The sequence below is a fragment of the Pelodiscus sinensis genome, chromosome 1 (assembly GCF_049634645.1).
Source record: "Pelodiscus sinensis isolate JC-2024 chromosome 1, ASM4963464v1, whole genome shotgun sequence".
Taxonomy (NCBI): Eukaryota; Metazoa; Chordata; order Testudines; family Trionychidae; genus Pelodiscus; species Pelodiscus sinensis.
The window spans coordinates 251652035-251677931 of NC_134711.1; the positions used below are offsets into that span (position 1 = coordinate 251652035).

At 38.2% G+C, this 25897-nt stretch overlaps 1 protein-coding gene across 1 annotated transcript in view; it reads left to right on the forward strand.

Annotated features, from left to right (window-relative positions):
* Positions 1–25897, forward strand: part of ABCC4 (ATP binding cassette subfamily C member 4 (PEL blood group)) — a 203069-nt gene that overhangs the window by 103261 nt on the left and 73911 nt on the right. Inside the window, exon 20 of the mRNA XM_075918815.1 lies at positions 8720–8799. Coding sequence (XP_075774930.1) covers positions 8720–8799 — 80 coding nt within the window. The remainder of the gene's footprint in view (positions 1–8719; positions 8800–25897) is intronic.

The following is a 25897-nucleotide window of genomic DNA, read 5'->3' on the forward strand; positions in this document are numbered from 1 at the left end:
AAATCTGTTAAACTTATGATACTTTTTAGAGTCCGTCCATTTTTTAATTATTTTGTTGATCGAGTGATTGTATTAAGTTGTATTTTACTAGGTTGATGCAGTGTGTACTTCCTGACAGAATATGATATGGACAAATCCACCTTTTTTCCTGCTTTGAAGACTGCTTATAGTTGCAGTAAAATTCGTTTTGTTAAACTATTTGTATACACTCTGTGTGGGTAATCAAAAGCTCAGATGTCATAGTTTAGCAGACATAGTCTCATATGGTGCTCTTATCAATTTATACCATTAAAGTAGAACAGAAAAACACAATAAATCTGGGTAAATTTGGGTATACAGGCAGTCCCCGGGTTACATGGATCCGACTTACATCTGATCCCTACTTACAAACAGGGTGAGGCAACCCCGCACTGGCTGCTTCCCCCCAGCAGACCAGGGAGATACGAAGCAGCTTTTCTCAGCAGACACCTCAGTTTGAGAATAAAGGACTGAGGGAAGTGAGGTGTGGGAGAATAAAACTGAGCTCTGGAGAAATGTTTGGCTAGAGTTTCCCCTACAATATGTACCAGTTACAACTTACATACAAATTCAACTTAAGAACAAACCTACAGTCCCTATTTTGTACGTAACCCAGGGACCGCCTGTATTTCTACCACAGAATATACATTCTTGTGTGTAAAAGTTCAGTTCTGTATAGTTATTGCCTTTCACTCCCATGTTATATATATTGTTGTTGAACTATATATAAATGCATTTTTAAATGATTTATGATTTGGAATAGTTAACGTGTGATTTTTTTTGTGGTTAGTGTTTTCCTCCTCTTATAGCTAGTCTGGTATAAATTATTATTTATAAGCACTTGTAACGCCTGTAATGTATCTGCTTATGGAAAATGTTTAGAAGCAATAGAACAGGTGGTCTGGGGCACCACTGAGAGGGAGAAATCAGGGCAAACTGCTTAAACCCAGCGCTATTGACAGCCCAAGACTGCGGTCCTCCTCTATAAGGTACCAAATCAATCACAAAGAACACTTCAGCTGCCACTCTGGCCAGTAAGAAGTCTCATAAGCAATCCCCTTAGACACTCTAGTTTTACCTGTGCCACAACTAGCACTACTCCTTACACAGGTGAGAGGTTATAAAACCAATCTCACCAACTCCAAACAGGTTCTTCCAGTCCCAAAGGACCAGCCACAGTCCCAGGTCTATACCTTATATCTTACCCAAAGGAGTTCGTTGCACCAGTTCTTTAGAATCTAACATCTAAAGGTTTATTAATAAAAAAGAAAAGGCAGAGAGTGAGATTGTTAAAGAGAATACATTACATGTATCAGTCACCAAGTTCTTGGTGCAGGCTCTTAGCAGAGAAATAACAAACTGCCAGCTTAAAAGTCTCTGGAGAACATCCTGTGTTAGGATGGGTCAACAAATCCTTCTGGGCCCTCTGTCCTTAGCAAAGGTGCTTCTGGAGAGGAGGGCAGAAGTGAAGACCACGATACTTTTATAATCTTGTCCATGCTGAGGGAAATCTGTTGTTCTCTTGAGTGATGGAACCTCCCAAAATGGAGCTGATCACATGATCATGTCCTTTTTAGGTGTACTCAGGTATGTCCTCCTTAGGCAGTAGACCATTCTGTGCCCCTCAGGTGTCAATTGGAAACACTTACGAGCCATTGTCCATGTAGCATTCATGGGCCACCAGCCCTCATAATAGGTGGGAAACACTTGCTGCTGTCTCCCAGACAGAAAACATGTAAAATGTAAGTATAGAGCCCATATTCATAACTTTACATACAAAAATCATACAACAATATGAGTAGCATAGACAGATTCAGCAAACCTTAAACTTTCATTAGATACGTCACATAATCCATGTTACACAGAATTTGGAGCACAACACACAACAGTGGGTAAAACAATGACCTTCATTTTCCTATTAAAATCCAAGAATGTGACACATGCCAACACTGACTCCTCCCTTTTGCGTACACCTTGCATTTCTGCTTCACACAGCTTTCTGAAGCACATTGTCAGCACAGTACTTCACTGGAAATTTCCTCCCTAACCTTGTGGGGTGGAATAGATGCTTGCACATTGCACACTTTCTACTGTGTAGCTGTCCCCATTCAAGTCCTGACTAAATCAGGTAGAAAACTCTTTTCCTTTTTCCCAAAACTTTGAACAATAGGGTGTGTCTAGACTACATGGCTCCATTGACGGAGCCATGTAAACTAGTTTACCCGACATAGTGAATGAAGCAGGGATTTAAATAATCCCCGCTTCATTAAAATAAAAATGGCCACCGTGCTGTGCCGACAATCAGCTGATCCGGCACAGCGTGGCAGTCTAGACGCAGATCGGTCGACAAGAGAAGCCTTTGTCGACCGCTCCTGTAAACCTTGTTTCCCAACTAGATCTAGTGCTGACTCAGCTTACTACAGCAGCACATGCATAACTTTAAGCATACAGTAAGACCAGAGAAGTAAATAGGACTACTAGATCTTAAATTATGTATATGTTTATGAGTACAGGCAGTCCCCGAGTTACGCGGATCTGACTTATGAACGGGGCTTTTCTTGTCCCAGAGGACGTGAGCGGCGGGACGCCCAGATGCGCCGCGGTCCCGCCGCCCGCGTCCTCCAGGGCGAGAAAAGCTGCTCCGCGTCTCCCTGGTCTGCTGGGGGGAGCCCCCCCAGCAGACCAGGGAGACGCGGAGCAAAGCCGCAGAAGACACGGGCAGCGGGACAGCCCAGACGCGCCGCGGCTGTCCCACTGCCCGCATCCCCCGAGGCTTTGCTCCCCGTCTCCCTGGACCTACCCGACAGCGCCCCAGCAGCTCTGTCCCAGGTGTCCAGATTCAGCCGCTGTTGAAACTGATCAGCGGCTGATTCCAGGAAGCCCAGGGCAGAGCAACTCTGCCTCGGGCTTCCTGTAGTCAGCCGCTGGTCAGTTTCAGCAGCGGCTGAATCTGGACGCCAGTTCTGACTTACATACAAATTCAACTTAAGAACAAACCTACAGTCCTTATCTTGTACGTAACCCGGGGACTGCCTGTACCTTGCTGAATCAATTTTTAAATATACAGATCCCCAATCACTCTATGGCTACATCTACACAGCTTCCCTCTTCCATGAAAGCCTATGCAAATGACACGCGGATTAGCATATTGCCACTTTTCAGTTGCATAATTAATTAGGAGCCGTTTTTGCGCAAGAGGTTTTTGCGCAAGAACCGTTCTTCCTGAAAAAATGAGGAAGACCGTCTCTTGCGCAAGAGGGTTTTTTATACAAAAAAGTGCTGCGTAGATGGAGCCTTTTTGCTCAAAAACCTCTTGCGCAAAAATGGCTCCTAATTAATTATGCAAATAAAGCACAGCAATATGCTAATCAGCACTTCATTTGCATACACTTTTGTGGAAGAAGGAGACTGTAGACGTAGCCTACATGTTGATTCAGGGGTATTTCTGAGGCAATGAGAGATGATACTGTTTGACTCTGTTACCTTTCCTTCCACCTGTTTGTGGCCAATGGAGCAACATTTTTGCTTCTTACAGTCTCTACATGCAGTAGTTTGTAGAAGAGCAGATGTCCTTGAACATTAAACACATTTCCATGTACTTGTTCAGCTTGCAAAGAAAACCAACATTTAAAGTAATACAATGAATAAAGTATACATTGAATAAAAACGTGGTATGTTTAAAATGCTTCATAATAAGGATAACTTAATCTCTATAGGGAAAATGTCCTAGGTATCTCTAAACCTCTAACCCTAGCTCTTACTCTAAAACAGGGGTGTGGAACCTTTTTTGGTTCAGGGGCTGCTGTCCCATAGAAAAATCAGTTTGGGGCTGCACAAAAGTGAGGAGCAAAAAGAAAACCAAACCCTCACTGACGTGGCCCCTAACTGAGAAGGAGAAAGACACTCCCCACATTCCCTTTGCACACCAGAGCTGGGGGGAGGGAGGAGTGGAACCAGGCTAGTAGATTTTGTGTGCTCAACCCCATGAGGGGATGCTCAGGAGGCTGGAGTGCTAGTGCCAGTTCCCCAATGCTAGGAGGAGCTCTGAGCCTTGCGGGCCGGATCTGGCCCCCCTGGGACTTAGGTTTACCGCCCCTGCTCAAAATCACTTCTTTTTAGAAAGAAGTGAGTCAGCAATACACCAACAACAGAGTAGGCTTGATGATGACTCAAGAGAATGTAGGGCTTTATAAATTATTTACAAGACTTTCATACCAATCCATCCATTTTACTATTTTAAAGGAATGTTTTGATTAATACATTGGCCAGAAAGTAAAGTAGGATAATAAAATTCATTAAACAAAGACTACTAATCACTTGATTTTGGGGAATTTGGATTGTGTAATACTAAAATGCTTAAAGTGGCACTTGAAGGTTTGTGTGGCAGATACTAACATAAAACTGGTAGAAGAAAAGTCTTAAATGTTCTGGTGTTTTAATCATAAATGTTGATTCAGTTTGAATAAACATTTTAAATAGGTGTGGCAAATTGTCAAGTATTTTCATTGTTTGGATGAAAAGGTTTGAACATCTACTCCAAAGTACAAACAAACACCTGCAGAAGCAAAGTGGGTATAGAGCACCTGAACACATTCTGATTCATGAAATTAAAGCAGTTTGCTGAGTTAGTAAGAAAGGAGTATCACACTCTGAGGTTTGATGTCCTTTTCATGCAGAACAAAAGAGTTTCGATTCTTTCACTTCAAGTTTAGCCTAACCATTGTGTAGTAGGGGAGGTTTAATGAATCATTGTTTAACTTAGATACTGCCAAGTATTTGACAGTTAAATAGTCTTAAATGTGTACATAGCACTTTGCTGACAGACCCTTATTTAACTGTGATTAATTGGCATTGAATATTTAATTACTTCAGAAGAAATCTAAGAGCAGAGTGTGGTTTGATGAAGTTATTTAATGGAATAACATACATGGTACTGATGGAGTGAGCACGTCCTCCACTGCAGTTTGCTACTGAAATTACACAAAGCATTTGGAAATTCCATCATACTGGAAATAACAGGTTCTTATGGCAGATTCAAGTACTCTTGCAACACTTGACACTTTAAAAGATTTTTTAATTGATTTATTGAGAAGACTTTTTTGTTACTGTAGTGTAGCCGTCTCATTACTATATGTCTATATGTTTCATTATTTTGCTTCTTTTAAAATATTATGTAAAGAAGTTATGATTCCTGTTTGAGTAATTAAAGTTGCAGGCAGTAGCTGAGTTTGAAAATTTTACAAGCTGAAATGTGGTTGAATTTTATGGAGACAATCCTGTGACATTGTCCTGAGAATACCATAGTCCAAATGATCCATAAAACACTCAGCTTGTTTAAGCGACTTGGGGAGGCACAAGGGAGCCATGAGGGCCCTAGAAGGTTTCAAAAAAATATTTTCTATAGGCTAACTGTATAGTTCCAGATAGTAGGTGCAAAAACCTTTTTAATCTGGGGAGCAGCCCTGGACAAATTCGCATACTTTGTGCTGGCAGAAAACATGTAATCATGTTGTTGGGAAAAGTTGAGAATTCTTGCAAGAATGACTAAGTTTGCTTTCTAGGGTCTCTTCTCTTGCACAGCTAATAGCATATACTTAAGCAGCTAAACCAGGTGATCCTTAAAAAGGAGAAGTAGAATTATCTTTCATTATATCTTATAAAACAGTTTTTCGTTTCAGTTAGAAATGTGGGGTTTATCTACAGTGCAGACAGTTATACCCATGGCAGGCTTGTGCAGCTGACTCAGGTCCATGGGGTTCAGGTTACGGGGCTCATCAATTGCAGTGTGGACATTTGGGCTCAGACTGCAGCCTGACCTCTGGGACTATCCTACCTGCAGAGCAGGAGGTACTGTTCTCGGGCTGCAGCATGAACCTTAATATCTATATCACAATTGAAAAGCTCGTTAGCCCACGTTCCAGCCCCATGAGCCTGAGTCAGTTGAACAGGCCAGGCCTGGGTGTCGAACTGCACTGTTGATACATCCAAACTGCAACTAAGCAGTCTCCACCTACGGAACATCAGAATGGCAAATCCTTGGATGGGGGGCACTGAAATTTGGAGGCAGGCTGTTCTCTGTGACTGGTCCCCGATGATGGCATTTGCTCTTCCTGGTGGTCTGTCATACCTCGATTTTATTACTATTCAGAGCAGTTATATCTATGAACAGGGTCCCTCCAGGCTTGATTCTGATCTCCTGCAGTCAGAGGAGTAACACGGGGGGTAAAATCAACTTTTTGTGAAAGTGGAATGAAGGCGCATTGCTTTGTTTGTTTCTCCTGAACTAGACATTTTTTGTTTTTATTTGTGATGCATTCAGATACAACAGTAATGGGCACTAGAATTACTAATTAGTAATAGGAGAAGGAAACATGAGCCTTTAAAAGGCAAACATTGCCCTGAGCTTAATGATCACAGTCATGCTTTACCAAGAAGAGTGTGCATAAATACTGAATAGACAATAAGCAACTTTGTGCAATAATTATTGAAGGTTCTAAAATATTAAAATCTTACAATTGTAGATAGACCGGAATATCCTATTTAGGAATCGGTTGTTCCAACTTCCGCATATTTCAATAATTTTTTTCATACAGTGTATTGTAGGAAGCCTCATTGCTTTCAAGTCCTGTCATGTTCATATACCAAGTGTTTTAATTACTCATATTTAATGCTTATCATTCTACAGAATTACAAGATTTACATTTGAATGTGAATTCGGCAGATGAAAAGAGTTTTTTTTCACTTTTTATTGATAACGTCTGATTAATTTCTACTTTCCTACTAACTGCTATGTCAGAAACATTCTTTATAAACATAACAATTTTATAAGGCAATCACTAAAATTACTTTTTTTGGCATTAATTAGCAACTTGATTACCTGTAACAATTCAGTAGGAGTTTGTTTCTTATGTGGATATATGAGGAGGAGACAGTCATGCCAAAGGAATCTTTCCTATTGCTCACCCTGCTTGCTTTTAGCATGGGTCTGTATGCATCAAAGAACTTTAGCCAAAAGAGATGTTATTGTAAATGAGAATATTCTGGAATTTGTTCTTGGCACTTGAAATAAAAACTTGTGAGAAAATGGACTGCAAAAATTTGGATGCTGTTGGGATTGAAATGAAACAACTGGTGGGGCTCATTTGTAAATCTGGAAGGTTCCCAGAAACTGAAGGATCTCTGTGCCATCTGCATGGATGCCCAGTGTCTAAGATCTGTCTCTGTGCCCCTCTTCTCCCTCTACAATGGCTCTCAGGAATAGGGACACCTCCTAATAACACTTGCCTCAGTAACCATCCTTACATAAAGTGCTACATAGTCCTGTATTTTGTTTCATCCTTACAATGTGATTCCTCATGAGTCAAGGGCACCTCAGACTAAGTTACCGTGCTAGACTCCATTAATTGTTATGAGTACTTGTTTCAAGGCTGAAAGAGGGGTTACGTGTTTCTTACTTCATCCCATCCCACCCCAAGGTGGCGTTTCCCAGTTGTTGTCCAGACTACACCATATCAGTCCTAATTCTGTGAACAGTATTCTGTGAGGTATAGATAAGTAGTGATAGTACTGTAGAAGAAGCTGTCCTTTCCTCTGTGGGATGAGATCTGCATGGGGATCCTGGGCACAGTGTGGCCACATAATATTTGTTGATGTCACCTTATAAGTACACTTTGAGATCTCAGTAAATCCAGACATGCCATGAATCTGTGTCAGAGAAAGAGGAAAGACTATATTTGCGAACTGAATGATCCTCTCCCACCTCCTTCTGCTGAAACAGAGGTTCATCTCAAAAACCTCAGTTTAACCTTGTGTTCATTACTAATCTACCGAATGGTGGCAGAACGGTAATGTTTATAATTAAAGATTTCTTGCTAGGACTGGATTTTTTTCACTCAAGTAGAACTTAAGAAAATAGAGAATAAATGCTTCAGTGACAGCAGATTAAAAATGTTATTAGTTTTAATAAAGATCAGCATTGTTAAGGTTTTGAATAAATATAAAAAACATGCTACATCAACATAAAAACATGCCACATCAACACGAAGCTATCTAAAATTTGATTTCAGTGACATCTACAGCGTGAACTGAAGTATACTAAGATTTCTTTACTTTTTTCTTTTGTGAAATCAAAGTTGGTTTAAACCCAGAGAACTACTAAAAAGGACCATGTTAGGCCTTGCAGTACATGCACACAAATAGGGTAAACATCAGTGAACCTTGCAAGCAGGGACCAGAGTCAGCCAGGTTATGGCCCATATTGATTGAGTATATACATATTAAGGTTGTAGCCCCATAACTGCTTATTTGTGTGGGCAATGTTATGCATGTATATCAGGGTTTTCAGGACTGAGGTTTTAGGGTCCTATCCAGGTGTCTTATTTCAGACTGTTAAGAAACATTCGAAATGGTGGTGATCACACATTGTAATATTAAACATTTTATATCTGTATTAAAGGAATAGTCATTCAAAAAGAATATTTGTATTCTTTTTAGCAAGATACTGCACTAGCAATCTCCTTTTGTCTTTTTAATCAGAAGTTCTCTTTTTTGTTTTTCTACAGGTGTCAGTCATTTTCTTGTTTTTATTAAATTGTCTATAAAATTTAAAGCATAATGTGTTGTAAAAATATTATTCTGATTTTTTGTGAATTTTTAAATAATTGTCTTAGGAAAAAAAATCTTTTGAATCCTGTTTTTCTAGGGAGAATCCTAAATCGTTTTTCCAAAGACATTGGCCATCTGGATGATTTGCTTCCATTTACAATTTTGGACTTCATGCAGGTAATATAGTTGCTATTGTTAGATAATTTTACCTTGCACTGTGAATTTCAAGTCCTCTACACTTAGCTGAGATACAAAACCCAGTAACCTATCTGTCAAGTTTTAGTTGAGTGAATTTAATGAAAGTGCTTATTTGTGAAAGAAAGGTGTGGTCAAAATGTAATGTGCAAGTGAAAAGCTATCATGAGTAATATCTGGCAGATAGGAGTGGCAATACAGCTTACGATCATGTCAAGATTTCAGTTCATAGTAGCTACATGCTTTGTTAAGCATTCCAGATTTGCCTGCAAGCAGTCTGGCAAGCCTAGTGCTATGTTATGAAATATGTCCAAAGTAAAGAAACAATCAATTCACATGGAAAGATAGCACAGATTAACCTAATTATGTGTGTACTTCCACAAAGAAGCAAGTGCTTACTGCACCATTTTGGATTAAAATAGGTGTGGCTATTTACAAAGAGATGATTAGTAATAACAGATGAAAATAATAGTCTTAACAGGAACAAGAGAAGGAACCTACTGCAAATAGAAAAATGTCTGTAAGCACAAAGAATTTTAGTGACACGAAAGGATTACATGGCATTATGGTGAATTTGACAGGCATCCCAATTAGTGATTTTCATGAATTCTGCAAAAATAAAATGTTTACGAAAACAACTGCTATATGTCCAAAATACTCTTAATGCATGTAGACTTAAAATGCAGAATTGCAGAAATCAGAGATGAAAAAGATTGATTAGGTCATCTGTGGATTCGTCAGTCTACCTATTCAGAAATGCTTCCTATGGTAATATTATTTAGTGCTTTATCCTGATGATGCCATAGGGATTTCACCTATATTTTCATATTGAAATTAAATGTACTTTGGGTTTGTAAAACTTACTTTTATCACATTGTTAATACTTAACTCTTGAAGTGTGCTTAAAAACTAATTTAGGAAATTGATAGCTAAACCACATTTTTAGAAAACACCGTAAGGCCTAAAGATTGAATGTTTTCCTTATTTTTTGAAGTACTTCAGTTCAATAGACCCCTTTGGGAGGGAGATGGGGCTTTTTAAAAAATCTGCTTGTAGGACTTCCATTAGAAAATGTAAATATTTTAACTATTTTCTGCTGCTTACCTAATTCTTAATAATAAGCTTTTGAATTTCCAATGTATACAAGAAATCTGTTCTATGCATAAAAGGTAAACAATCTGGTAGAATGTTTTTATATTGGCCATTTTATATGGAATCCAAACTTTTTCTGTCTTTAGACTTATCAGCTATCTTTTATTAGACAAGACATCTTGCTTCATTTCAACTCGATTAGGCAATGCATTTGTGTCCTGCTGCATTCCCAGACTGCTCTGCATACTGTTCATTTGCTAGCCTCCTCTGCTGTTTATAATGTGCTTCTGTTCTCCTCACTATGCACAAGTCTGGGTAAGCTCAGGTTGCGGACAGTGAAACGACATGGCTTTGCTGTTGCTTCTGGTATTTGATTGGCTCCCCCTTGTAATAAGCACGAAACTCCTCTCTCCCCCACAAAGCTTGGTGGCTTCTGCCAAAGCTACCGCAGCTTCTGAGACCTCAGAGAACAGGGATTTTGCAGAGGAGATTGGAAAGAATTTAGGGGATAAAATGAAAGGGGAAGTGTTGAGAAACTGAGGGGAAGGGAACAGCGGTGAACAGTCAATTAAAGGTGAAATGATGTTCCACATTGTAGTCCACAATTTAGTGTTAACATGTTCCATATGGTCACCCATTTGAGAGTGTTTGTGTGTGGGGAGTCTGTTCCATTGTAGAGTTTCTGGAAGTTGAGAGATAAAAATATGTCTTTCTGACTAGTACAGGTAATTAATATTATTACATGTATCTTTCAAGTGCTTGCCACTTTAGATGGTAAGCACTCAGCTATTACAAGCAAACAGGGGCAAACTCAGTGTATATGTTTACACAAACTAAACTGATCAAGTATTTCATTATAAATGTGAAGTTTTTGTTCTTTTGACTATCATCAGTCCTCTTATCCATATTGTGAAAACTGCAGTTTGCAAAAGTTTCCCATCCAAAATATCATGGGCTTAGCTACTTAGTTCATCTCTCGTAAATAGGGCATTTAAGTCGTTGAAAGACAGGCATTCTAAATTTTGCACTGTATACGAAAACACACAACCTTTGTTGAAGACATATGCCTAATATAGAATTGTTCAGTGGTATATGTCCAGAGTCTTTACTGAAATTATTTAAATTATTTTTGTTGTACACAGATTTCAGAGCTTCCTGTTCTTTTGGGCATAAGAAAAAGAAGCCTTACTTAGTTAAATCTTATTACAAGTTTATTACATTTAGCTATTGAACTTTTGAGCATGAGAAGAAAAGCATTCCCTCTCTTTGTTTAAATGTACCACTGCTGAATGTTGCCAGCACCTATTAGTTAATACATATTGAATTTAGTAGCAAAGTTATATTATGTTATTTATCTCTAAGGAAGCAGAGATTTCTACAGAGGATAACTGTTATCCATTATGATAAAGATCTTTTGTCACTTATTTTGTTTGAGGTGTCTTTTATAAGACTTTCTATAATCCCTTCAGGAAGAAATATTTTCTTCTTTTTAAGAACAGTATTAGCTAAATATAAAAGCTCTGATCCCTACTATTGTTGTTGATTCTTTGAGGGACATTTCCCAACATTCATTGTTTAAATGGTTGTCAAGAGGAATCAAGTGAAATTTAATAAACAATGCAGTAACTGGTTCATCTTACTTTGTGTGTAGAAGCTTTTCTTGTGAGGATTTGCATTGAAGAAATGGTCCTTTTTGTGAGTTATCATTAGGGTAGTTTTGAAGCTTTCCAGTTTGTTACTATATTAGTAAGTGTATATTTCATTTCTGTCAAAGAAACCTAACTTGGCTGAGTTTTGATACTATAATGATGAGTGCTGTAAATAAATAATAAAAATGTACTAGCTTGAAGAATTTCAGTTAAAAGAATATAGATTTTAAGAGAATACTAAAAATTCCCCATATTTCCATAGACCCCCCCCCCCCAATAAAATTTACACACTGCTCTTCAGTCCTGATGAGCATGATTAATATACACAGCTATACTGGTTGAAAAATAATTCCTAAAACCAACCAACCAACTAAACAAACAAACAAAAAAAAACAGCAACATAATCCCCACACATTTATTTTGTCTGTCATTGGCTAAATCAGAAAGAAACTTTATTTTTAAAAGATTAGAAATGTTCTGGACACTTATGAAAGAATTCTTAGGGAAAAAATGAAATGGGGTGGGGAACAAACAACAAACACAAAAATGTTTAAATAAGTTGTATTGTATTTGGGTTCCATCTGACCATGATTTTCAAAAGTGTGGATTTTAAAGCACACCCAAAGTCTGCACCTCACAGTTCAATATGTGAGAATTAAAGGGCAGCAGAGTGTATAAATTCTGCATGTTTGGTGAAAAGATCTGTTTAACTTCATCATGAAGGGATACAAAAAAGATTTGGTCTTACAGAATAAAGAAATCATTTTTTGCTTACTACTTCATAATTTTTTAACAGCCTATAGGAAAGATTGTTAGCTCAGATAATTGCTTCCATCATCTTATAAATAAAAATTAGAATGATCTGTAAGAGCACACTTTTAAGGATATATGCTGTTACATTGATATCAAATGGAGCAGAGTGTGCAGACAGACAGTAAATTATTATACTTAACTGACTTTCTTCTGAATTGTATATTTACAGCCTGATTCATCAAAGTTCACTAAAGTAAATGGGAATTTTTTTTTTCATTGACTTCAGTGTGCTCTGGATCAGGCTACTAGTGTTCAAGGCCTTTATCCTATAAATAGGTGCACTGCTGTGGGCCCCTTATGCCTCTGATGGGCTTTGTGTGGGCATAAATTTTCATGCCAGCTCATCTCTTAGAGAATTTGTGCTGTATTTATTAAATTCATAACTGATCATTTACATTTACAATTATGTTTATTAGATTTCTACCTGATTTTTTTGAAAGTTAGTGACTGAAACTAATACATGACTGGAAATACCTTGAAAAGCAAAATGAAGGTAGTAATGTTTGGTTGATGTAAGCCCATATATTCTGTTAGTCAGTAACCTTATAACTCTTTTCCTCATTCTTCCTTTCCCTTCTTTTCCTTCCATTGGTTATACTCATTTTGGGACATTTTGTTTTTAGCTAAGTTCTAAGTTCTTCAATGTAGGAAACCTGGATAAAAAATTCAGAAGTGCATTGGTGACTTAATTGACTGATTCTTATTGCCTTTCAATGGGATTTAAACACCTAAAATTACTAGGGTACAGTTACACTGTAAATACAGTAAATGAATAGTTTTTAACTGAGGTTAGCTAACAGGTTAAAATAGCAGTGTGGGCATGAAAACTTCACTATTATCTTGGGTTTGAAGCTCAAGTAAAGCCTGTATGGGAGTCGGGGGTTGCATTTGAATGTTAACCTGATTAAAAGCTGGGCTGTGTTATCTAGAGCCCTGCAAATCTGAGGGTATCTGCATCCGCGGATGTGGATGCGCATATCCATGGCTTGTTTTTGCGAATACGGATGTGGGTGTAGATACAGATTTCATATCCTAGAATCAGCAAATGTGTGGATATCTGTGTTCATATGTGTTCATAGCCCATTGGGCCAGTTTACCTTTGTTATATTCACTGCTTTGTATAATATCATATTGGCAGTAATGCAAGGAATCTACATGCTTGTGTCCTGTAAGACGTTGGCTTTAGCTGTTAACATGAGGCTTGAGGCACAGGTAAACTTAAGTAAACCACAAGTTATGACAAACTGTAAATAGAATGTAATTTATCCATATGGTATCAGCTAATCACAAAACATGAGCTGACAACAGCTTCTGGAAGGTTCTGGATGGAACATCTGACTACAAATGTGCCATGGCATTAGGGTTGCCAGGTGTCCGGTTTTGAACTGGACAGTCCAGTATTTGAGCTTTCTGTTCAGGAAACAAATTGAGAAAATATAAATGAGAAAATATAAATGTCCAGTATTTTCTAAACAAGATGTAATGTAGATTGTGATGTAATGTCAAGTGTGTCCGGTATTTTTGTTGAAACCATCTGGCAACCCTACATGGCATTGAACTGATGTATATAATAATGGGATGAAATCATATATTAGTAATTTATAGAAAAAGGTCACCTTAGCATTGGTAAGGAGAGGAAATACAAATCAAGAAGAGGGAAAAACCCCTTTTGAATATGCATTAGACATATTAATGTTAGTGTAACATATTATAAAAGTGGCATCCTAGGGCAGCAAAGATAGAGATGTAGACCTTGGGAGAGGCCAGAATGATGGCCACTGGTGAAGATGAGAAGGTGACAGTAACGAGGAAGAGAGTGACTTACATTTCAAGTTATTCTGCACGAGATGTGTAAGTATGGCTTCCCAAATGTATTGTCTCTTTCTGCCTTGCTGAATTAGTTTTGTGTGTAACTTTACTAAATGTGTAAATAAATTATTTGTAAATATAAAGGAGTTCCTATAGCTTGAATGTTGCACCTGTACAGATGAGGGTTCCAACCACAGAATAATTGTAATAATAATTAACTGGGCCTCTTCTTGGGACGAGAATTTGTCAACCCTCAAGAGAAAATTGGGACTCTTTATATCAGGCTACAAGGGCTCTAGCAATGTCTTCATTGGTATTTTATTCTGAGTTAGTTAACACACTTTTTTTTTCATTTAAATACTTCTTATGTGCATCTGAATATTTTACTTTATACCTTGACTGTATCTGGCACAGTGAGACTTTTATCCTGATAGGGGTCTAAAGGTGCTACCGGAATATAAATAATAATCATGAATTTCCTTCCTTTAGTAATAATAAAACTGATCATATTTAAACAGATGGGCTTAAGGATGTTCACTGCCCAACTTCTGTTAAAAGTGAATGGGATTTGGGCATTCAGCTCCTCTAGATTCTTTTGAAAATCCCTGTTAAACTCACTTAATCTCTTAGCCAAAATTTCCTGACTCTGCCTCTAGCATGGCAGGGGCACAAAGTTCCGGCTATGTGGAGTTCATTGACAGATTTATCAGTTAAATACACTTTGCTTAAAATACCACATCTATATCCAATTTAACATAAAAGTATATATATATATTGGCTTTTTTTAATTGGGAGAAAGAATCCAGGGTGGAATGTTATCATATGCATCATTTAACAGTACTTGTGATTTAATTAGAAATGTAAGGTATAAAAACATCATTATATTAAATAACATTTTAAAAACAATAGCCCATATTATCCAAAAGTGGCTGATTTATTATTATTCGATTTCTGTATGTCCAACTAGAGACACGTTAGGGACTTATTTATACAGATCCCAAGAGCCCAAATCTCATTAATTTTAGGGGATCTTGTGGGAGCCTTTCAAGTGTCTCAAGTTGGTCTCCCAAAATTAGTAGCCACTTGAAAATGTTGGACATTGTGCTCATCTTCATAAAGTTCAATGGATTCTTCCATTTCCAATAACTTCACCTTTTCATGCTCTTTCTCTTCTTTTTCTTTTTATGTTCCCTTTTTTCTTTGATAGCCGCTATTTAAAATCAGCATAATATAGATGTCTTAGTTGTTGCGCTATTGATAACAAAATGTAAATCCTCTATGATTTATATTTAGATAAATGAATTTCTGGTTTAGTTTCCAGTGTATTTAAAAAAGATAATTTAAAAGCACTATTTCCCACTCATTTTGATTTTACCCTGTGCTGGATTTTTTTAAAAAACCCTTAAGATTTGTTTTGTTTCTGGGGAACATTGTGAACATGTGAACTATCAGCAGCTGCCCTTGGTAAAGGGCAGTGATTTATTGAGGAAAACTGAATTGCAAAACCTTTTTCCTCCCCAAAATCAACAGCTTGACTGAGCTTAAATAACTGACTTTTCATATCCTTTCATCACATACAAAGAGCTAATCTTGAGACTACTTGAACCACCAATGTAGGCTTTGGCTAAGACCACCGCTGAATGTGTCATTCCCTTCTCACCACACACAAAACACATTGACTGCAGCTTTATGAAGTGAAAATGCTGAAGAAAAGGAAAATGTGAAGAAGGTGTCCACAGTCATTTCTTTTAAAAAATAGCTGCCGCATCTGGATATTAAGAACAAAAAGTGCCTAAGACTGGAAGAATAAGCTAGGGTCACTTGCTTTCATAAGTGCAAAAGAGTGGAACTGCCTTTACTTGTTTCAGTACCACTGACCCTTGCATTTTATTGTTTGGCAATGTCAGGGAAAGTGTGTAGAAGGAATTCCAGCATCTTTTAGTCTCACAATGACTTTGTCATTTTGTGATCCTATAGTTTGCTTTTTACCCTAAGTTAGTCAGATTTGGAATGTATAATGTTAAGAGATGTGTGCAATGACCAATTAAATAAAAGTTCTTAGTCTGCTAAAAAAAATTGTGTAGCTTGGTCCAATTTCACAATATTTAAAAACATCAAAATAATGAAGGTATCAAAAAATGCCCACAGACTGGTATCTTAGTTAAATGTCTGTCCTCTTTTCTGAAGCAGGTGGTGCAAACATGTGTCAGGAAATGTCTTTTGTGTGTGTTTTGTTGCATTCTGATTTTGTGAGTAATAAGTGCAATGATTCTGTGATTTTGCCATATTTTAGCTAATAGAGAAGAGTGCATAGCAATATGCTGATAGTTAATTATGGGGGACTCTCTGAAATTTTTCTGCTCGCATTTACTTGTTCCAGTATCTCTCTTCCCAGCATCTATGCTACAGTGGATCAGTTAGTATTTAACATCAGGCTAATGAAGACTTATTGGAGCAGGGGGATGGGTAAGAATAATGATATAATTTTTACCAGGGCTACAAGAAGATGGCACAGGCACTTAGACAAAAGTATGCTGAGTTTGAAATGTTTGTTTTAAAAAAGTGGTGACTCTATAACTTTTTCTGAAATCCCTTAATTTTTTTTTTTTTTAATTTTCATGGTTGCTATTAACTCAGAATAAAAGCAATACTTTTTACATTGATGAGAAAAAAGGAGGGGAGGATTTCTGTCTTGATGATCCAAAATGAAGTTAATATGAATGTGTTTATTACAATAGCCAAACAGAAATTTCCTATAAAATATCAAATATGCAGATACCTATTTCAATACTTTCTGGAATTGGTTCCTGACTTATATTGGTTCTATTTTGAATAAATTCAATTAGTAAGAAGCCCCCTAACTCTTATTCATATGTGGAAGAACACAGTTCACAAACATTCCTCTTAATTATTTTACATTCATCTTTATCTCTTGATGACACTGTTTCTCTTCCCTAACCTTTTTCTTCATTTCCTTTTCATTTTCTTGTCTTTTTCCTTGTGTATTTCACAGTACAACATATTGTACCCGAGTTATTTCTCCCATATTTTTCTCAATGAAGTGGGGAAAACAGTGTTTTAAATATAGTACCTGTCAGTTCCTTGAAGAATAAAACTAGTTTTCATTTAGTGATACATAAACTCTTTCTCTGAAATCTTGTTTGCAGTTTTTTTTGCAAGATTTCTAGTAATTCATGCTTTTGACTGATTACAAGCAGCAGGGAATATAGCATAGCAAGGACTGCTTTTCTCAAAGTATTTTTGTGCCTCTGGATTCAACCAAATGGTGCCAAGGCATACAAAACTAATGTAAAGTGAAATGAATTGTTTCCCCTCAAAAAACAACAAATAAAGATTTAGTTTTTATCAGAACTTACCTATGGCAATCGTATCCCTATTTTTCTTCCCAAATTACTTTGGGACAGATCTTCAGCTGGTGTAAATCAACTTGGATGCATTGAAGTGTATCAGCTTTACACCAGCTGAGGACTTGGCCAAGTGAGGATTTGAGTTCACCCAGAATTTCTAAATGTGTTTCAAAAAATCCTGCTAGTCTATTGGAAGTAGGGTTTGCTACATTTTTCTATGGAAAGCCAGAAAAAGTTATTTAAAAGGCTCAGCAAATATATTTCTTGCAGTTTGTTTGGTCTATATTCGTTGAAATACTAAACGTGCTCTTGGCACAGGGGTGTTGCATTTTATTATTTATATAGATGACTTATAAAGCAGTTTTTATAGCCTTCCACGTTTGTAACACAACCTGATTATTGAAAAAAGACTTATCAAGGTCATTAACATTTCTAACACTATACAGCAGCTAGAAATCTTTTAATTCTACTGTCAATCATGGAGTGTAACAATCCTGTTCCAAATGGTGATAAGTACAAATCTTCTAGATTGCCTTAAACTACTGATATACTAAAGATATGGCTTATGTGCTTACAAAGTAGAATTTCACTGTCTGGCAAAAATACTGTAGATTTTACGTTTGATTTATGAAAAAAAACTTTGAGCATAATTTGAATTACTAAGCTCTGTTTACTGGTGTGGGTATTGGATTGTTATGCATATTTATTCTGAAAACAAACATGGGGAGAAGAAATTATCTCTAACAAAAATATATATCTCATAAAAATGTGCTCTTAGGGTAATATGTGCATATCATGCATTACTTGAGAACTTTTCTTCTGCTTTTCACAAGATCTAAAATTGATACAGTTGCTGATCAGTGAACCCTCCAGCAGATTAAGGAGTTGCATTGATGATTCCACAAACAGTAGTAGTCTATGAACTGATTTAAATCCAAACTATTTAAATCACCAAATGAAAATTTTTGCTATTAATCAGCAATTCTAATAATCTTTTTCATTTATACTTGATTTATTTTCTAAAGAAAGTTGCTTTCTTATTGGTTGATATAATTATTAAAACATGTTGCTTTACCATTAGCGCCTTTTATATTAGATTTGCTAGATAGGAAGGTCCACTATAACTATATACATTTCCTATTTAACATGTTATATATCTTATTTTTAAGATTATTATTAATTGGACGTTTTAATATGTTTGAAAATAGTGAATGACATATTGCTTATTTATTAGATTATTAATTGTTTTCCATTATGAATTGTGTCAAGCTGCATTAACATGGGAACTGGAATTGAATTGAACACAAGGCAGCATATATAATTTTTTAATGCTTTAAATGTTTTTAGATACATACATTTCAATTATAAAAATATTTCACATTTACAACTAAATGATTTCTTAAACAGTGAGTTTATAAATCGTCAGAAAACTAATATATTATTTCATCCCAACCTGGTCAATTTTTCAAATATGTACAAATGAAAATGACTGGAGCTTGTGTTTCTACTTGCATAAAGGCAGGTCTACACTTAAAACATTGTAGTGCTGCCACTGTTATGCTTCAGTGAAGATGCTACTACACCAGTGGGAGAAGCTCTCCCATTGGCAGTCAGGCCTGCTGATGGGGGAGAGGAGGGAATTGGACAAAGGGGAAAAATTCCCCTGGGGCCCAGTGGTTTTAAAGGGCTTGGGACTTCCAGCTACCACTGCTGCTACTGTGGGCCCTTTAAATTGCTACCAGACTGCCAGACAGTGCACTCCAGAGTCCCACACCATATGTTCTGGGTGGCTCAGATGATCAGCAGGGGCATGTCCAGTGTGGTTCAGATGGCACTGAGGGATAGCTGCCCCTCCCCCACTCCTTCCACCCAAGGACACTCCCCTTTCAGGACCATGGAGCTGCTCCCTGATCCCATATTGCTCAGGGGCCCGGCAATCCTGTCAGCCCCTCTGGGCATAGCTAATCTACCTCCTTGATAGGCCATTAGTATGTTGATAGGAGAATTTCACCCACTAATATTGTGCTGTCTACCCGTGGGTTAGATTGGTATAATTGTGTGTTTCAGGGGTGTGGATTTTACACTTCCCCGAGCAATGTAATTGTACCAGTATAAGTTTATAGTGTAGACCTGACTTAACTCTCTTGAAAATGAGACAGTCTATTATGTCACTTATGCTGTCCTTCCAATGTTTAAAACTAGTGGATCACATCCCTTTCCTCCTCATTTTTTATTCTTAGACTGGAGAGGACAAGACAAGTTTTATTGGATTTTCAGCTTGTAATTGAATTCTCGACTTTGAATGTATTAGTCCAAATCAGTGTTTCCCAATTTTATTTGACCCTTTCAAACTCAGAAAAATTTCAAGGAATCCCCTAGCCAGGGATTAAGTTTGTCGAGCAAAAAAGAAAAAAAACCACACCCAAACACACACAGACTGCCAGTACACCACAATTGGTAGTAATAAGATGCTAAATACGGTCATGAGATCGTTGGAGAAAGTTGGATTCGCTTATCTGGCGCAGCATTCAGTCGATTTCTGTATTTCGTTTTCATTGCTGCATAGTTTGAGAACCCAGTTTCGCACAAGTATGTACTGGCAAAGGGTAACAGCTGACGAATTGCGCATCTTGATAAAGATGAATATTCTTGACTTTGACATAAGTCACTCCAAAATGTAATCAGAGAAACTTCTTTAAATTTTTGTATTAATTGGCCATCTGAAGCGATTTCAATTAGGTTTTCATAATCTTGTGTAGAAAAACTGACTGGCTTTTCTGTTAAACTTAATGGATTTCGAATCCAGTTATTGTTGTCATTGATGTTTGGAAAATACTTGATGTTCATGTATAAATCGCGGAGATGATCTGTAATGTCGCTGTGAATATCTTCATCAAGTTTGTATCCATTTTCTTCAAGGAAATCATTCAGAGTTGGTAAACAATCCAAATCATTTCGTCCTACAGATGAGATCCAAAACTGTAGCTTCTGTGACAATGACAAAATTTTGTCTTTCGCATTAAACATATTTACATTCTTTCCTTGCAGCGACAGATTTACTTCATTTAGTTTTGTAAAGATGTCTGCAAGATATGCAACTCTAGATAACCACAAAAAGTCTGTTAAACGATCAGACAGTTGGAATTTGTGATCCATCAGATTTGCGGAGAGCTCATGACGCAATTCAAATAATCTTACCAGCACTTTTCCTCGTGATATCCACCTGACTTCTGTATGTAGAAGCAGGGCTGTGTGCTGACTACCCATATCTTCACACATAATTTTGAACAGTCTTGATTGTAATGGTCGAGTTTTTATATAATTAATAATCTGTACTGCTTCGTCCAACACATTTTTAAGAGAGGGAGAAATATTCTTAACTACCAGAGTGTGTCTGTGGAGAATGCCGTGACTGCTGGTGCAATTTGGTGCTACATTTTTTATTCGTGTTACAGCGCCAGCCACTGTTCCTACCATTGCTTTGGCACCATCACTGCACACATCAACACATTTTTCTCAGCTTATTTGATGTGTTTTCATAAAGTTATTCATACAATTGAATATATTCTCACCAGTTGTATTGGTTTGCAAAAATTCACATAAAAGTAAGTCTTCTTCAATAGAACTATTAAAATCATAACGGACAAATACAAGCAGAACTGCAAGACCTGCAACGTCAGTGGACTCGTCTAATTGTAATGCATATGCATCACATAAATGTAGCCAAAAAATAAGCTCCTTCTCGATGTCAGCAGCAAGATCGTGAATACGACGTGTGACAGTATTGTTTGATAGTGGCACAGCCTCAACTTTTTTACTAGACTCCTGATCCAACATACACATCACAATATCTTTTGCACATGGTTTTATGAGTGATTCCCCAATAGTGTGTGCTTCTTCGGTGAGCGATATACGATAGCTTACTTTGTAAGATGCCTCTATTGCATTTTCATTATCAGATTTGGCAATTTTTGACATGAAGAGTTTACTTTTTTCAAGCGATTCAAGCTTTTGCTTAAAATAACTAATGTCTTTATTTTTGTATTCTGGATGATTTGTTTCAAAATGTCTTCGCAATTTAGCAGGTACTAAACAACTATTAGATAATATTTTGTTGCACACTACACATTGGGCACCTGGTGCATCTTCATTTCCATTGCTTGTGAATCCAAATGCCAAATAGTCCTCACAATACCTGCGTTTCTTATTAGTCAGCTGAAATTTTTCATAATTAACTTGAGCTGCCTCAGTATTTTCCTTGCTGGTTTCAGTAAAAATATTGGAGTTTGAAGTACTCACTTTTCTCTTTAAAGTTCCTTCTTTTAACCAACGATCCATGGGGAATTTTGATATTAGATTGAATTCTTAAACTTAAAGTCACACACAGGAGCCACGTGTCCTCACAGTGTGTATGGGGATTTGTTCCGATCCTCACAGTGAGTAGGAGTTCCAGTGTTCCACTCACTGATAGTACTCCCCCCCCCCCACACACACACATGCTGCCTTTACCAAGGAACCTAGCAGCAGCAACAGCTGCTTGTCCCACTTCTGCCCGATCAACCCAAGATCCCTCTCCCACGTCCCCCGCTGCCGCTCTGCTTTTACCACCGGACCTAGCAGCAGCAACAGCTGCTTGTCCCGCTTCTGCCCGATCAACCCAAGATCCCTCTCCTGCGTCCCCCGCTGCCGCTCTGCTTTTACCACCGGAAAAGCAGAGTGGCAGCGGGGGATGCGGGAGAGGGATCTTGGGTTGATCGGGCAGAAGCGGGACAAGCAGCTGTTGCTGCTGCTAGGTCCGGTGGTGAAAGCAGAGCGGCAGCGGGGGACGCGGGAGAAGGATCTTGGGTTGATCGGGCAGAAGCGGGACAAGCAGCTGTTGCTGCTGCTACGTCCGGTGGTAAAAGCAGAGCGGCAGCGGGGGACGCGGGAGATGTCTGAAAGGGGAGCGGGGAAGGAGCCAGCATCTTTGCGCGCCGGGCTCCTCTGTCTCTTTATGGGTGGGGGGAGGGGAGCGTTCGGGTTCTCGTGGAACCCTTACGTTCGCTTCGCAGAACCCCAGAGTTCCGCTGAGCACCATTTGGGAAACACTGGTCCAAATAAACAAAATATTCTTTCTATACCTGCAGAAAAGGCTAGTGTTGTCAGAAGCGGTTGTAGCACTTCATCAGGCTCTGGTTCCAAGTGCTTAGATAGTGACTTCCACCAGTTCAGTGGTGTGACTTCTTTTAAAAGATCATCAACAGCACGTGTGCTTGAATGGTTCACCTCCAACCCTGAAAGTCATTATGTTTGGCATGATTAATGGGTGATTATTAAATGCCCAAGTCATAGTAGCATCATCTCCTTCATAGAATCATAGAATAATAGGACTGGAAGGGACCTCGAGAGGTCATCGAGTCCAGCCCCCCGCCCTCAAGGCAGGACCAAGCTCCGTCTACACCATCCCTGGCAGATGTCTATCTAACCTGTTCTTAAATATCTCCAGAGAGGGAGATTCCACCACCTCCCTTGGCAATTTATTCCAATATTTGACCACCCTGACAGTTAGAAATTTTTTCCTAATGTCCAATCTAAACCTCCCCTGCTGCACTTTAAGCCCATTACTCCTTGTCCTGTCCTCAGTAACCAAGAGGAACAAATTTTCTCCTTCCTCGTTGTGACACCCTTTTAGATATTTGAAAACCGCTATCATGTCCCCCCTTAATCTTCTTTTTTTCAAACTAAACAAGCCCAGTTCATGAAGCCTGGCTTCATAGGTCATGTTCTCTAAACCTTTAATCATTCTTGATAGAAATGTAGTCGTGTTAGTCTGGGGTAGCTGAAGCAAAATGCAGGACAATGTAGCACTTTAAAGACTAACAAGATGGTTTATTAGATGATGAGCTTTCGTAGGCCAGACCCACTTCCTCAGATCAAATAGTGGAAGAAAATAGTCACAACCATATATACCAAAGGATACAATTTAAAAAAATGAACACATATGAAAAGGACAAATCACATTTCAGAACAGGAGGGGGATGCAGGGGGGGGGGGAGGAAGGAAGGTAAGTGTCTGTGAATTGACGATATTAGAGAAGAGTGGGATGTTTGTGGGGAGAGTGGGATGTTTGTGAGTTAATGGTATTAGAGGTGATAATTGGGAAAGCTATCTTGATAATGTGTAAGATAGTTCAAGTGTTTGTTCAATCCTCTTTGGAGAGTGTCGAATTTTAACATGAATGACAGTTCAGAGGATTCCCTTTCAAGTGCAGATGTAAAAGGTCTTTGTAGCACAATGCAGGTGGTTAAGTCATTGAGAGAGTGTCCTTTCTGGTTGAAATGGCAAGAAACTGTTTTTTCTTTGTGATCTTGTCTGATATCTGTTTTGTGGGCATTAATCCTTTGGCGAAGTGTCTGAGATGTTTGTCCAATGTACATAGCAGACGGACACTTTCGGCACATGATAGCATAGATTATATTTCTGGATGCGCAGGAATATGTGTTCTTGATCTTATAACTCACTTGGTTAGGTCCAATAATGGTATCAGCAGAATAAATATGTGGACAAAGCTGGCAACGGGGTTTGTTGCAAGGGAAGGTACCAGGGTTGGTATTAGTGTGGTATGTCCTGTGGTGGTTGGTAAGAATCATCTTGAGGTTAGGTGGTTGTCTATAGGAGACTATGGGTCTGTCTCCCAGAGCCTCTTGGAGTATGGTATCCTGTTCCAGTATAGGAATCATTCTTGTCGCTCTTCTCTGTACCCTTTCCAATTTCTCCACATCTTTCTTGAAATGTGGCGCCCAGAACTGGACACAGTACTCCAGCTGAGGCCTAACTAGTGCAGAGTAGAGCGGCAGAATGAGTTCACGAGTTTTGCTTACAACACACCTGTTGATACAACCTAGAATCATATTTGCTTTTTTTGCAACAGCATCACACCGTTGACTCATATTCAACTTGTGGTCCACTATGACCCCTAGATCCCTTTCCGCCATGCTCCTTCCTAGACAGTCGCTTCCCATCTTGTATGTATGGAACTGATTGTTCCTTCCTAAGTGGAGCACTTTGCATTTCTCTTTATTAAACCTCATCCTGTTTACCTCTGACCTTCTCTAACTTGCTAAGGTCATTTTGAATTATGTCCCTATCCTCCAAAGAAGTTGCAACCCCACCCAGTTTGGTATCATCTGCAAACTTAATAAGTGTACTCTCTATCCCAATATCTACATCATTGATGAAGATATTGAACAGTACGGGTCCCAAAACAGACCCTTGCGGAACTCCACTTGTTATCCCTTTCCAGCAGGATTTAGAACCGTTAACAACAACTCTCTGACTACGGTTATCCAGCCAATTATGCACCCACCTTATCGTGGCCCTATCTAAGTTATATTTGCCTAGTTTATCAATAAGAATATCATGTGAGACTGTATCAAATGCCTTACTAAAGTCTAGGTATATGACATCCACCGCTTCTCCCTTATCCACAAGGCTCGTTATCCTATCAAAGAAAGCTATCAGATTAGTTTGGCATGACTTGTTCTTCACAAACCCATGTAGTTAGACATCTGCCCTGGTACTTTGGTTTGAGAATATTGTCAAGAAAACAAAGTTTACTGCCTGCAATTTAACTTTGTTGTTGGGTATTTCTTTCTTCAACGTTTCTTGATGTCCTTCCAACATGTTAACAGTACCAACAATATGGCTATAGTCTTTGGAAATTTAAATCACACTCTTTTTAATCAAGCCTTTTCTGAACATTTTCACCTCTTCTAACGTATGAGGTGTGGGAAATAAAACCCCTTTTTGGATTTCTTACTATATCTGGGTGCAGATATTTACGGTTTGTCCAAGGCTAAGGAAATAGGTTTCAGATAAGTTGTCCATAAAAATAATGGCTGAAGTTTGGGTCATCCAATACATTGAAAGAAGAGGGCATTTTTCAGGGACAGAAAAGGGATGCAACGTTTCTTGCTTTGGGAAGCATGGTTGTCTTTTGGTATTAATTTTATATCACTTTTTTTCTTTTTTGGTTAATTTGGATTATTTTATCTAGTTCTGAAAATGGGAGAAATGAGAGAAAAAGGAGTTTAATTTTCTGGACAACAGCTCTTCCTGCATTGTTGTGGTAATCTAGTACAGTGGTCTCCAAAGTGGGGTGCTTCCACCCCAGGGGGAGTTCAAGAAGATCCATTGGGGTGTGGGAAAAAAATATTAGAATTTCTATTTCTATTTATTTTTTATCTAAAAAAATAAGAGAAAGTAAGCGTTACTAATAGTCAATATATGGATTGACACTGGTACCCTCGGTCCGTATGTCAGATGGTCACATGTCACGTACGATACGCGAGGTATCCTGAGGGAGGAGTG